The sequence below is a fragment of the Sinohyriopsis cumingii genome, chromosome 13, assembly GCF_028554795.1.
Source record: "Sinohyriopsis cumingii isolate HCF-2022 chromosome 13, ASM2855479v2, whole genome shotgun sequence".
Taxonomy (NCBI): domain Eukaryota; kingdom Metazoa; phylum Mollusca; class Bivalvia; order Unionida; family Unionidae; genus Sinohyriopsis; species Sinohyriopsis cumingii.
This window is the reverse complement of record NC_142973.1, coordinates 39,901,953-39,916,760: the sequence shown is the minus strand read 5'-3', so window position 1 is coordinate 39,916,760 and position 14,808 is coordinate 39,901,953. Positions and strand designations below refer to the sequence as shown.

Genomic DNA, 14,808 nt, shown 5'->3' with positions numbered 1-14,808 from the left:
AGGCCATTTTTTTTGTTTTTATTGAAAAGGTTTTATTCACTGCTTCTTCTGTAGGTATTTATTGAGTGAGATATAGATTTTACTGACACCACCTCTCCTGGCTTTTTGATCAGACAGACCATCAGTGTATTCTGGATACACAATTGATTGCCTCACCTGCATTAGCACTGTGAGAGACAGGTATCATTTTTCTGGTGCCAGCACTGAGTCGGTCAACAATGTCATGTGAGACCACAAAAAATAAGTTGTGACTTATGGAGTGCCTCAAGGATCTGTTTGAGGACCACTACTATCTGTTATCTGGAAAGGTCATTAATTTGGACAAAATTTAAGTGATGCTGATAACCACACAACAGAGACAGAACAGAATTAAAGATAATATTCTTCACGTCCATTTTAATGATATGGAACTGAAAAATGTTATGCATTATAAACTTTTAGGAGTTGATAACAATATTTGATGGTCAGGGCATATCAGTAATATTATCAAAGAGATGCCTAATAATATCTGGTTACTATCAAAGATTAATGAATTTCGAACCTTAAACCACAGGATAATGTTTTATAAAATTATGTTCAACCTCAGCTGGACCATTGCAACATCAGATGGGATAAAGCTTCTAAAACATATTTGTTAAAACTAGGAAAGACTTAAAAAATGAGCCATCAGAATTATAATTATTCATGACACAAATGTTGATAATATCCACAAATATATATGAATGTTCTGACAATTGCATGGTAAATAATACTTTTGTTTTTTTCATCAATCAGAGGCAAGAACTATTGGGGCCCCAAGTGGCCGAGTGGTCTAAAGCGCTCACCATTATGGATCACTGCCATCTCACTTCTGTCTACATATGCTTGAGACTTGGGCTTGGCCAGTGTGGGTATGCGAGAAAGCTTTGCCAGTAGCTTCTTGTGGGTAAATGGTTCTTTCTGGGTTTTTTTACAGGTTCTTCCTCCACCATTTATACTGGCTGCCACGTATAGCCAATCTTGTTCGGAAAATGACGTTCAACCCTGCAACAACAATGGCAAGAACTATGTTGTTCAAAGAATCTTAATCAGCTCCATAGAACATAATATGTTTATACTTATAACATTTATAACCTTTCTCCTTTTTCCTTACAGCCCAGTATTTGCCAAGTTTGCATCCAGACAGCAACACTTTATCTCCAGTAATTCAGAACAAGAACCTGGACATGTTTCAGTTGGTGCTAAGCGTCCTGTTAATTTGGATCACTCAGACAGAAATAGTGATTTTTGTGTGCAAAAGAGGTCACGTCTGTTATCTGATCATTCCTTGAATAGCACAGCCTCAACAGATAAGAAAGAGAATATAAATGTTTTCAACCTGAAAGAATCTTATGGTGGAGCATGGCAAAGTCATTCACAATCTCACAGAAGTGACGCTTTTTCTTCCACAAGTCACCAATCACATATTTCCCCTGTAAAAGCTAAATCATTGTCACCCTTAAGTGGCTTTGTTTCTGCCAAGCACCTACTATGCTCATCATCGGCATCTCAGAAAAGTGATAGAGATTTTAATGTTGAGTATAAGAAAAAGAGAAAAGCTCATAAAACAGACTTTTTCGAAATGTCTCAGAAAAGACCCAAGGTTTTCTCTGCTGCTGAGGAAAAAAAAAAGCAGTACTTGTCAACCAAAGAGTCAGGTCTCTCAAATTCTATGCAAATGAGGAAAAGTGTATCTGACTATGTTTTTAATAAAAATGGAAAACTTAAAGCTGATTGTCTCAATGATGATAAGAAAAATTTGACAACTAAATTCAGCGAGGCAAAACCATTATTTTCTGAAGATGGGCAAGCGATGCTTAATGCAGAGGAACATGAGACAGGTGAAGCAATAAGAATTTCATCAAACAGTCATACTTTACATTCAAGTATAAAACCAGGGACTTCAAAAGTTCAAAAAAGTTCAGTTCATTGGCTCAAATGGCTCTCTGATTCAGAGTCTTGTGGGTCTGACTCAGACCAGTCTGATGATACATCCTTGAGAGCTATTTTGTCGTCTGCCTCAGGGTTAACGCATCAGTCGGAAAAGAGTGGAATAAAATGTAACAATACAGCCTCACTTGATCATACTGACAAAATGACATTGTCTTCTTCATCAGATGTATCAAACAATGGAATTATAGAGAGTGGTATAAAATATAACAATACAGCCGTACCTAATCATGCCGTCAAAAGGACATTGTTTACTTCATCAAATGTATCAAATAATGGAATTATAAACAGTGGTTTAAGCTCAAAACGACAAACTTCTCCAAGTTTAATTGGTCACACCTCTGCTACCATAAAGACATCAGCAGGCAAACACTGCTCAGAACAGAAACCCTTACCTAGTTCTCCAAACAAATGTCTGCTTAGTAGACCACTTACTTCTTGTACCAAAAAATCAAAAAGCGTATTGAGTATTGGCTTAAAAGGGCAGGATGTATATTCTTCAAAATATTCTCCAGACAAGAAGGAGGCATTGATAAGACTTCATATGTCTCGGCTAAAGCCGGGTGTTGATAGAGTTCATGCCTCAACATCAGAAGAAATATCAAGTCATAACCGGTCAGGAAAGGACATGAATTGTTCAGATTGTAATCAAAGTCATAGTTCACAGTCTGATATGGAGCCGCAGGAGCGTTCACCCAATGCTAAAAATTTATCATCCAGTAAGTGTTCAACAAATGTTTCATCACCTGCTAAACCATGGAATAGTCCCTCACCTGTCGGTGTATCATCTGTTTTTCAGAATGCAGCAGAAGGAAGTTCTGTTTCTTGGAACACAAATTCAGTTGAAGAGAGCAATTATCAGAAAACCTCATTTTCTCAAAACAAAGCATACTCTATAAGAGAGGATCCAACATCTTCAGCTAAGTTTCAGATTAAATCCTGTCTTCAAAGAAACTCGCCAAGTGTATTCAAAAACACATCGAGGTCAAAGAAAAAGAAGAAAAATGCTGGACAGTCAGAAATGTTAGATCAGTCACCTAAAAGAACAAGGACGTCAACAGTTATCCACAGGAATCCTGTCAGAATTACTTCACCAGGTACTTTTCTTTATCTACAGCCATTTAGGTTGTCCTTCTGTTGCTATAACTGCTGCTCCCTTTTCTTTCGATTTGATTTTTAATAAAATGTGTCACGTTATTGAGTGTACAAACAATATACAAGGCTTTCCTGGGGAATTAACTATCAGAATGAATGCCATAATAAGTTTTAGATCAGTTGCTGTCTCCAGAATGTACTGCATGGCATAGTTTGAAAATTTACCCATTATCTCAATATAATCATTTGTATACTGTACTGAAATATCTTTATGTATTTTTGTTAAGAATTTAAGAATTTTATTTAGTGTCAAAATTCAAAACCATCGTTTAATGTACACCTCAAACTTACTGCAACCCTTTTCAAGGAAACCATGCAAGTTTATCATGTTGTACTTAAGGCTGCATTATTCTGGGTATGTAACACATATAAATTGACAATACAGTATAATGGGATCCATGACTCTTGTGATAGAAATTGGTCAGAATTTCATAATCGATAATCAGTTCCACTTAACCAACTAATAATCGATTATAATAGGTTACTAAGAGCAAATTTTAGTTTTTATTTGTTCTACAGTTATGTCTTTCTTTAAGAGTTCAAACTGTTAGTAGGTCTACAGGAGTATTCTCTTTTAATGACACTTAACTTTCACCTGATAAAATTATTACATATATTTCAATTGCCTTATTTTTGTTCTGCAACGTTCTTAAATGAAAGCAACATTTTATGGCTGATCAGCCTTATGTAACTGAAATACTGTTGTAATCCCCCAAACCTTTCATTCATGAGTGGCTGAGTGGTCTAAAGCGCTCTCCGTTGCGGATCACTGCCATCTCACCTCTGTCTGCATGGGATCGAGTCTCAGATTCTGCCAATGTGGATATGTGAGAAAGCTTGCCAGTTGCTTCTCAAGGGTTGGTGGTTCTTTCCGGGGATTTCCCGGGTTCTTCCTCCACCATTAATACTGGCCGCCATGTATAGCCTATCGTGTGCTGAAAAATGGCTTTAAACCCTACAACAACAACAACTTTCATTCACATGTGATGTCTCTATAATTTAAAGTATAGAAGGACATGGTTTTTGTTTTTGTCATTATTTATGAATACTACAAAGGATTTTAAACTGAAACAAACCGTCAAAATTTGTTTACATTTATTAACTCAACAATTTTACAGTTTAATCATGCAATCATGACTATATGTTTCAGTTATGAAAGTTTGCACCTACAAAATATGGTATGGTTTTATATTTGTAAGTTTTGAAGGGAATAAATAATTCAGATAACTTTAATGAATTGGAAACCATGTTTAGTTTACGCACAATCGATTATGGAGTTTCACAAACGATTATCTTATTGGTTCACTTTACCAGCTGATGATAGATTACAATCGATACTCGAACAACACTACATGACCCTGCCTATGATATATCAGGTCCCATGTTGGTGGTTAGTTGTTCTGTGTAAAAACAGTGCTAATATTACAGCCACTATAACTGACACAGTGGCTGATTTGAATATCTTATCACTCAGGAATATCATATACAATTTCAGCCCATGGCAGGTAAAAAGAATAAACAGTCTTAACTTGAATTATTTGAATTGCAACAATTGGCAGAAATTTAACATGTTTAATGTCATTTATCTGACAGGAAGCCTGGGTGGCCCCAATAACCCTATTTGTGTGGATTTGACACCAGAGACAGACTCTGCTGTGAGGGCAGTGACACAGGAAGACAGGGATGAAGATCTAGCCAGACATCTTCAGGTAGTGGCAGTATAAATGTTTACCAAAATATTCACTTGATAAAACTATAACGACTGAAGGTTATGTATAAATTAAAGTTCAAAGTTCTTGAACATTTCAGTAGACCATTGTCTGAGACTGATTTTCTTTTTTACATCTGACATCTCATGCATGACCAGCACTAGCATCTTGGACTATTATTTTTCTTTGTTGATCTTATGAATTGTAAGAAATAGGTTGATTGATCCATGAACATCTGTAATTGCCATTATAGTGCACAATTGCAAATATACATTGATTGATAGCAGGAGACTGTTATTGTAGATGATGACTTGAAATTGCCCGATTTAGCATGCAATATATGGAGCACTTGCAAGATATATTCTAAAATGTACAGTTGTCATATCCATGCTAATTTGTAGAAAAATTGTGTGAAAAGAGTGACAGATTCCTACTATCTTCAGAAAATTCCCCCATTTTTACCAACTTGGGGTTGCTTGAAATAAATGTCACTTCAAAAGCAAGTTATGATTTAAACATTTTTCATGGATTTTGTTTCAAAATACGCACAGATTTAAAGACCAAGCCAACAATGATCTTTCTGTTCAAATGTGAGGTGACCCATGCCCCGATCCATGAATCTAGGAACTAAATAATTTGATTCTGATGAAAATAAATGAATTAAAGCAGTTAATGTCAGGCATGTGGTTTCTTTATTGTTGTTTTCAAGGTATCTCCATTGCTTATACCAATAGGAATTGTTTAGGAAATATTGCAGATAGGGCCTGATTATTTGAATACTGAATTGTCATTTATTTTTCAAATCTGAAATAGTTCACTGCTCTAGTGGCCTAAGTTGTTAGAGCATCACCCTCAGATGGGGGAGGTTGTACTTTTGTGTCCCGGCTGAGTAAAAAAAAATGGTATTAACAGCTTCCTCGATATGTGCTCAGCATGGAAAGGTTAGTTTTAGGATTGGTCAGCCTGGTGTCAGGATAATGTGACTGCAGTGATGGGAATCGGTCAGAAATTCATAATCGATAATCGGTTCCACTTAACCAACTGATAATCGATTATAATCGGTTACTAAGGGCAAAGTTTTGTTTGTTATCCAGTTATATCTTTGATCAAAAGTTCAAGATGTTAGTAAATGTACATGAGTAATCTCTTTTATTGACATGTATACTTTAACCTGATAATAATATTACATTTTTGTCTATTGTGTTGTGTGTTATGTTTGTTCTACATCTTTGTTAAATGAACGCAACTTTTTATGGTTGATAAGTCATATGCAACTGCTATAATCCACCAAAATCCTTTCATTCATATGTGATGTGTCTATAATTTTAAGTGTAGAAGGACATGGTTTTCTTGTTTGTCATTGTTTACAAATACTACAATTAATGTTGCATTTAAACTGAAACAAATCATCAAAATGTGTTTAAATTTATTAACTCGATTATTTAAGAACTTGATCATGTAATAATGGCTCTATGTACCTAATTATGAAATTTTGCACCTATGAAATATCATATGGTTTTATATTTGTAGTTGTGAAGGGAATTAATAAATTTCAGGTCAGCTTTAGTGGCTGGGAGTTTTACTAACCTTTGTGCTTTGCATACAACTAAAATGTAGTCTCCCTTTACACATAATCAATTATGGAGTTTCAGTCGATTATCTTATTGGTTTGCTCAACCAACTGATGATCAATTATAATCGATAATTGGAACAACACTATGTGACTGGGTGGGACATGATGATATATGTCTGCGGCAGGATGCCCCAGTGCTAGACATTACTATAAACTGCCATACTGTAGACATCATAGCGATATGACTGAAATGTTTTTAAAGCTACATTAAAAATCTAAATCACACACACTGAAATAGTTCTAGTTTTTTAAAGTCGTTAATGATTTATGCTTCACTTTCAACGATTCATGCTTTGCTTTGTATCCATTGTTTGCTGCCCACTTGACAGGTCTACAAAATATAAACTTAATACATGTAATGAGAATATATAGGGTTCTTGATAACCCAGGATATTGGTTATTTCATATAAAAATTTGTTTTCATACACAGAATTCATCTACTATGCATAAATTTACAAATGAACATTTCCCATGACATTCATGAAAATCAGTCGAAAATCAGAAATGATATGACTTCAAGAAAAGTAATAGTGAGTACAAGAAATCGGCATGTTTTGAACTGTTCAAGGTAAAATTTTGGGAAAAAATAACTGTTATCAACAATAGCTCAGTTAAACTCAACTAAGGCAGGCATAAAACATGTTGAATGTTATAGAATTCATGAAGTCATAAAGTTTGAAAATTGATTATTGTGTGGACAACAATTGTGAAGCAGTGGCTGTTCATGATTAGTTTAAATCATTTTTCAGTTGACTTAATCAGTCAGTGAAAATATGGAATTTGATGCTTATATGTACAAATAGTTTAAAATAAATAATGAATCTCAAATAATAAGAGCACTTTATTTTTAATATTGCTTACCAATGTGAAATCACACATAATGGCTCATGTATACATTAGTTCCTTTTTAGTATTTTAAACAAATAACATAGTTTTCTCCATCACATGATGTGATTTTAATTGGACTAAATTCGATTTACTTAGTCTATTTAAAATGTGTTAAAATGAATATATGGAATAAATGAAATAAATAAATCCTGTGGTACTGAAGGGGCCTGAAGATATAAAAATATTAGAATTTGAGGGCAGAGAGAAAGTAATTATGACAAAAATTAATTGCAAGGACTTTTTGCTTTCATTTAACTGTGAAAAAAAGATATGTAATAAGAAACCCTTATACTTCAATTTTATTTAATTTTAATATAACTTTGAAAGTGTTCGATTCTGTGTTGTCATTTCGTAGTGCTATGGCTTCTAATTGTCCATTCTCCTTTTGTTTCCACAGCTGAACTCTACATTCAACCAAATTTTTTTAAAGCAGTATCTATATTGATGAGACATTTAATGAATTTGATTTGTAATATTCCTCCATATTTTTATTTGAGGTGTTAAACCCCATGAGTGCCCATTCTTTTGACTTCATTTCTGCAGCATATTTGTACCCTGGTGTCTTGGAATTCAACCAAATTTGGAATGCAGCTTTAGATTAACAAGATCTTGATTGATATATTTCATGCTTATTCCATTTTTACATTTACATGAATTATGCCCCCTTGTTTTCTATTCTTTCTCTTTGGTTTCTGCAGCATAAATTTAACAAAGCTTTGTTGGATTGCAACCAGATTTGGCTTTATATTGATGAATCCTTGAATGAGTTTAGCAGCCCATGACATCATTTATAGGAGTGTCCCCTGATTGGCAATCTTCAGACTTTTGGTTTCTATAACTTTACCAAAGCTTGTTAGATTTAAACCAGATTTAGTATATGCAGCTTCATGCTGATGATACCTTATTTCCAGAGTTTTTATTTCCAATATTCCAAGACATTCTTGTCATGAGTTGTCCCCATGTTTATTAATTTTATTCCCTATGTTTTTTTTGGAATTAATTTGTAAAGAATTGTTGGTTTAATATCAGTAATACATACCCTGTTGCTGTGCATAATGTACTCTTTTTCCAGATGGAAAAATATGCTGAAATGTGTTATAAGAAATCATTTCCCCCATTGTAACTCCAGGAAGATCAAAAATCCAAACCCACTGTAATCTTGCATATGCACACTAATCGTCATTCTTTTTCTTCGAGCCATTATGGTTCACATGCTTCACCGAAAATTGCCCGCAGTTCGAGCTTGCATTATTTTTTGTTATGTACAGAATTTTTGGGCGATATATTACCCTCAGTTATAGTATTATTCTCACACAGAACAAGCTTAATGTCTGACAAAACTGTGGTTACTTGTTTTGTAACCTTGCATTTAGGTTACGCACATGCCTCATAAGGGTTTAGAGTATATTAGCATTGACAATTATTGTATTTTCTTTGTAGCTCAGGTAGGTATTGAGTATCCTATCTCTAATTGATATGCATCTTGGTTCTTTTTTTTATAGAATCTTTGACTGGATGTTTCACTGTTCTGACTGTTGCTGTTATGAGGTCACACATCACTCATTATGATTGATGTGCACTGTATACCGTATATACTCGCATATAAGCCGAAAAATGTAGGAAAAAAATAAGGCCTGGAAGAAGGGGGGGGTCGGCTTCTCTGCGGGCCAAGGTCCAAGTCTGAAATTTTTAACGCTTTTTTCCCTCGATTTCCAATATTTATTGTTTCTGTTGATCGCCGAAGATGAGATCACATGCCTAATGATGCCACATGGCTCATAAGATTTGTGCTGTCGTGAAGTGAAACAAATATTTTTTTTCAAACTTAAGTGGTAGGATAATGAATGAAAAACATGTTTTAACGTACTTGACGTCTATTTGACAGATGTCCATCCACCAGAAAATGCAGCCTTACGTGTTATTTGAGCCACGGTGGTACGTGTATTTTCCAAAAGAACCGCCATATTAGTAATCTACAGTCAACTATTTAACCCTCAGCTAATTAGTAGTCATAAAACTCTACGGTATCGTACAAATGCACGCTAGCTTATTTCATTGTAAATATGAAAAGAATCTACGTAAAAAATAAAAGGATTATGATACAAACATTTTGATTGAGAGTAGAAATACATGTACGATAGTCTTAAAGGAACAGTAGCGAGAGGCTCCATAGGGGTTTGTTGCGTGCACCTTTAGGAAGGGTAAATAACAGGGCAATATACGAGTCAGCATGAATAATTGTAAAACAATATACACAAAAGCTACCAAAAGACTTGGAAGAAAAAATTGAATCATTTCAGCAGTTCATCATTAAACGCAGAAAGGAGTGCTCATTAGAACTATCAGAAATTGGAAATATGGATGAGACGCCGATGACCTTTGACTTACCAAGCAATAAAACAGTCAGTACTGTTGGTGAGAAATCTATTGTGATAAAAACGACCGGCCATGAAAAAACGCATTTCACGGTTGTATTGGCCTGTTTAGCTGATGGATCAAAGCTGCCTCCTGTCATCATTTTTAAAAGGAAGATGCTGCTGAAAAGCATGAAATTTCCTGCTGGTGTCATTGTTTGTGCACAGCAAAAGGGATGGATGGACGAAAGTGGAACAGTTGAATGGTTGGAGAAAGTATGGAACAAGAGACCAGGTGCAATTCTTCAGAAACCTTCAATGCTTGTATGGGATATGTTTCGTGCACACAAGACCGATGAAGTAAAAAAGGCCGCAAAGAAAATGAAAACAACACTGGCTGTGATACCAGGAGGTTTAAAGTCAATGTTACAACCTCTTGATGTTTGCCGTAACAAACCTTTTTAAGGACAAGTTACGAAAGATCTGGGCAGAATGGGTTTGTTCAGGGGCTGTGAAAATGACAAAAGACAGGAATTTACTGAGGCCGGACATCGATTTGGTCGCCAAGTGGGTAAAAGAAGCGTGGGACTCAGTTCCATCAGAAATGATTGCAAAATCATTCAGGAAGTGCTGTATCAGCAGTGCCATGGATGGAACAGAGGATGATGCTATATTTCAATCCGACAATGACGAGGAGAACGACACACTATCGGATGACCATGATGACAGTGACGACTTATATGTTGAAAGCACGCCCGTAACAGAAGCTGAGTTTGGCGAGTCTGATACAGAGCCAGATTTTGAAGGATTCTAAAAGTGATAGAACTTTTATAATTCATGATTTTAGAATGAGGATTAATTAAATTTTCATTAAGACTTAACACTTTAGAATTGTTTTTATTTCAATATATAAATTAGTTTTCTTACTTTCACTTTATTTGATAATGTGATTTGCCTAAATAAATGTATTCAGAGCTCACTTTGTGCATCTATTGATGTACTGGTAGTCTAAAAATTATGGGTCGGCTTATACGCGGGTCATGCACTTTATAACAGTTTTACCAATTCAGTTTGGGGGGGTCTGCTTATACGCGAACGGGCTTATACATGCGCATATACGGTATTTAGTGTGGAACACTTATTCAATCATTCAAGTCAATATAGGATAGTATTCCTTATTATTACTATTTTATTTTTTGTATTCTTACCATGCTAGTGTTTTTCTACTTATTCGTCTCAAATACTTGTACAAGTGCAGTTGATGTCAACTTGTATTAAAACATCTGAGCTATTGGTTGTTTTAATTACTTTTATCCTGACCTAAACTTAGCTTCCCTGATCATTTATTGTAAAGCATCAGTGATTGTTTTTTATTCTTTAATTCAGTGACGCCCAGAAGGTGAATTCTTATTGTTTAAATTAGCAGTGTAAAAAAATGGTCCATGCAGTCACATCACACATTTACAAATAAACTTACTGAGAAGTTTGTGCTAATTTTTTTTAACTACCGTTTTCATTGCAGCAGTGTCTGAGTAGGGAGTGGGGACATGATTTCTTAGAAAAGCCCCATGGAACACCCATCCTCCTGCCTATCCTGAGGGACAGAGTTGACACGATCCTGACTGTTGATGGTGCTGATAGCCAAGACCATGTTGTCAGCTCGTCTATTTCTTTCTTTCCCCAAAAACATGTTGTTTGGTAGCTACCTGAGGTGATGGAGGCTCACTTGCCTCATCTCTCTGCATGGAGGTTTGGAACCTCTGCTTTGGAACCTCAAAGTTAACTAGATTCTTAGCAAAATAAATATTTTGGTGGAGAGTCTGTCCAAGAAGCAAAATATAGTGCTGACAGAATGGTCTCTGCACCAATCCATTGCAGATTCCCTGTTTAGATTCCTAGGGAAACCCTTAGGATGTTTGAGATGAGGCTAAACGACAAGCTCTACATTTACATTTCCCCGGTCCCCAAACAGAAGGCCTTTGCAGTGGACACATTGAGCTAGATGTGGGGTTGTCTGTTCGTTTATGCCTTCCCACCCATCATCATGATCCCACAAGTACTTAACATTCAGGAAATCCACTGCTTAGCTTATTATGATAGCACTTCTATGGCTCTAATGATCACGGCCCAACATTTTTCTTGTTCTGATGGCAGACCAGCCCGTAATGTTTCCCCCAAGAGGAGGGACCTTATGTCACAGCACAAGGGCTCTCTTATACATAAAAGACCACATATTTTCCATCTTTATGTTTAGCTCATTTCAAATGATCTCTTTTGGTCACTACAAGTTTTTGAACAAAGATGCCAAGTGTATCATTCAGTCCAGGAGATGATCTACATCAAGGGTCTATGATGCCAAGTGGGGAATCTTTTGTGACTGGTGCAGTAGGAATTGCATCAATTTTGTCTTAATAAGTACAGTGTCTGATTTCTTCTCTTCCTTTTTTAAAAGAATTATTGCTACATTTTCTTTTCTTGTGCTGCTGTAGGGCAGCCTTACTCAACGCACTCAAATTTTCGAAGGGCCTGGTCATTGGGTGTAGATGCTAACTTAGAGCAAATCATGTAATTTGGGCTGCAAATACCAGTGTCTTACTTGTAATCTTCAGGTCTCAAACTAAAAAACCTTTGAACCCTTGAGTAAAGCTTTTGAGAACTTTACCCTTCAAGACATTTACTTGCTCTCCTCAGCACAAAACAATGGAGTGAACTTCATCCCTTATCAATAGAACCTGGACCTATACAGTTTAATGGGTATTATTAACTCCATTTCTCTAATTTGCCAGCCGGGTTTCCTAGCAAAGAACCAGCTTCCATTGATTACTTCACTCCTGTTGGGATTTCCAGTCTCATTTGTATCCATACTAGGTGTGATAAAGATAGATTTTTATGTGCATTCTGAACTTTACATTTTTATTTGGCAGCTGCAAAATGGAGATGAAAAGGTAATAAGTGTCTTTTTTCCTTCCCCCAATGGCTCAGCTGACAAATAAGTTTCTACCATTTTGAGGTGGATTACTATAACTATCAAGACAGCTTATCAATCCTTCACTGAAAGAGACCTTTCTTTCATGATAATTTAAGTACGTGAGGTTTGAGCCATTGCTACCTCATGGACATAACTTTGTGATGAAAGCCATATTTTGGCAATTTCACACTACCTTCTCCTTGGACCTTCACTTGTTACATCCTTTAAGCTAAGGAATATTTTCATTTTGGGCCAATAGTCATTGCTGAAAAAGTGGTTCATGCTGATGCTATCCAGCAGTAGTATAAACTAATACAGTACGGGTAAGTGTTCCATTGTTTTTCTTCACCAGTTGTGAAATAATGGGCCACCATCCAAACTAGCAAATTTAGCTGTGTAATAGTAATGGGTTATAATTCTTTGATATGAAAATGTAGTTGTTATTTATGGGGTGGTTGTGTTAAATGTAATTTTAGTGATGTAAAACTTACCTGTTGCTATTGCCAGATTCCCACCTTCCACCCAACACTGATATCACACTAGTTCAGGCTTCTTCCTTGAAAATATGGGTCGGTGGTTCTTTCCGGGGTATTCCCAGGTTCTTGTCCACCATTTATACTGGCTACCATGTATAGCCTATCTTGTGTTGAAAATGGCGTTAAATCCTACAACAACAACTTCCTTGAAAATGAAGTAATATTAGTGTGCCAGGGCAAGCTTACTACTTGCTGGGCTTACAGTCTTTATGCAGTTCACTCTGTGGGATGATGAATTCTCATGATACATTAAGGGTATTTTTCTGTCTGGAAAAAGAGTAAGCTAGGCAATAGCAACAGGTAAGTATTAAAGCATTAAAATTACTTTGACCATCCCCTCACATATTTCCTCATTTGATCTGCAACTTTATATTGAGGAGACCTTGAATAAGTTGGGTTTACAGCATTCCACATTATCATTCAGAGCAGTTATCTTAACTTTGTGTCTCAACACAACTTCATTTTAAGAACCTGCTAAGTAAATGTCATTTAGTGTGTTCCTTTGAAATGCCATTAGGTCTGTCTTTTTAAAAATGGATTCTTGAGGAACATTGGGTTAGGTGAAAGAATAAACCGAAATGAACCTACATGTAAACAATTAATAAATTAATAATATTTTTAAAAATATGAGGCATGGGAAAGGTCCCTACACAGCTGTGGAGAATTGAATATATAGAGGAGTACATCAATATCAGCTATTTTATAAATATTTGCAGATGTTTCTTTTTATCTATTTTAGGAAGAACTCGATCATGAGTTTGCAATGTCTCTTCAACATCAGGAAACTCTACCACCATTGGGAGCCAGTGGTTTCACCCCTGCACAATGGAGTGGGCCACCTCATCCAAGATTGAATCTTGACACAATGCAGTGGGAAAATCCATCGCCTCATAGACGAGCCAGGCATGCAGGCAGACGTATGTTGACGCGGAATTTAAATTACAGACTATCAGGAAAAAGGACTTGCAATTTAGTCTAAAAAATTATAATTGTATTTATCCATTATTGGTGTGCCTTATCATACCAGTATGCAGAATTGATTTTAATCCAATGGATGGGTTTTGCTAGGGGTGCATTAGTTTGGGTGGAGTGGAATGAATTACAGTGACCAGGGGTGCAATAGTTTGGATGGGGTGGAATGAATCACATTGACTAGGGTGTGATAGTTCGATCAGGGTGGAATGAATCTCACGACAGGGAGCAATAGTCTGGATGGGATGGAATGGTTCACAGAGACTAGGGGCACAATAGTTCGGATGTGGTAGAATAGGCATGTACTACTATAACCAATGGTCCTTATGTCAAAAAGTCCCAATGACCATATGTCCAAATTCCGTATGACCATTATTATTAAACAGGGTGTCTCTTTTATAGGCTGTTGGAAATGTGTGAAAATCTGCTGGGGAAGTCCTATATAACTAATGGTGGAACTCTTAAAAGGTCTTGCAGGGAGTAAGAAAGGATTAACATAAAAAAGACCCCCGTCCCATTTAAAGTGGATGTCAGTGTTGTCATGTAGATGCATTTACTCAAATATTCATTGTTGTTCTAAAATTGAATACTACATTAATATAGTCTGTTCAGTCCTCATTGTTAA

At 36.0% G+C, this 14,808-nt stretch overlaps 1 protein-coding gene across 1 annotated transcript in view; it reads left to right on the top strand.

The window, feature by feature from the left end:
• LOC149785260 (uncharacterized) overlaps window positions 1-14,808 on the top strand; it is a 63,296-nt gene that overhangs the window by 7,645 nt on the left and 40,843 nt on the right. Inside the window, exons 3-5 of the mRNA XM_089979107.1 lie at window positions 1,135-3,065; window positions 4,717-4,832; window positions 13,951-14,128. Coding sequence (XP_089835233.1) covers window positions 1,135-3,065; window positions 4,717-4,832; window positions 13,951-14,128 — 2,225 coding nt within the window. The remainder of the gene's footprint in view (window positions 1-1,134; window positions 3,066-4,716; window positions 4,833-13,950; window positions 14,129-14,808) is intronic.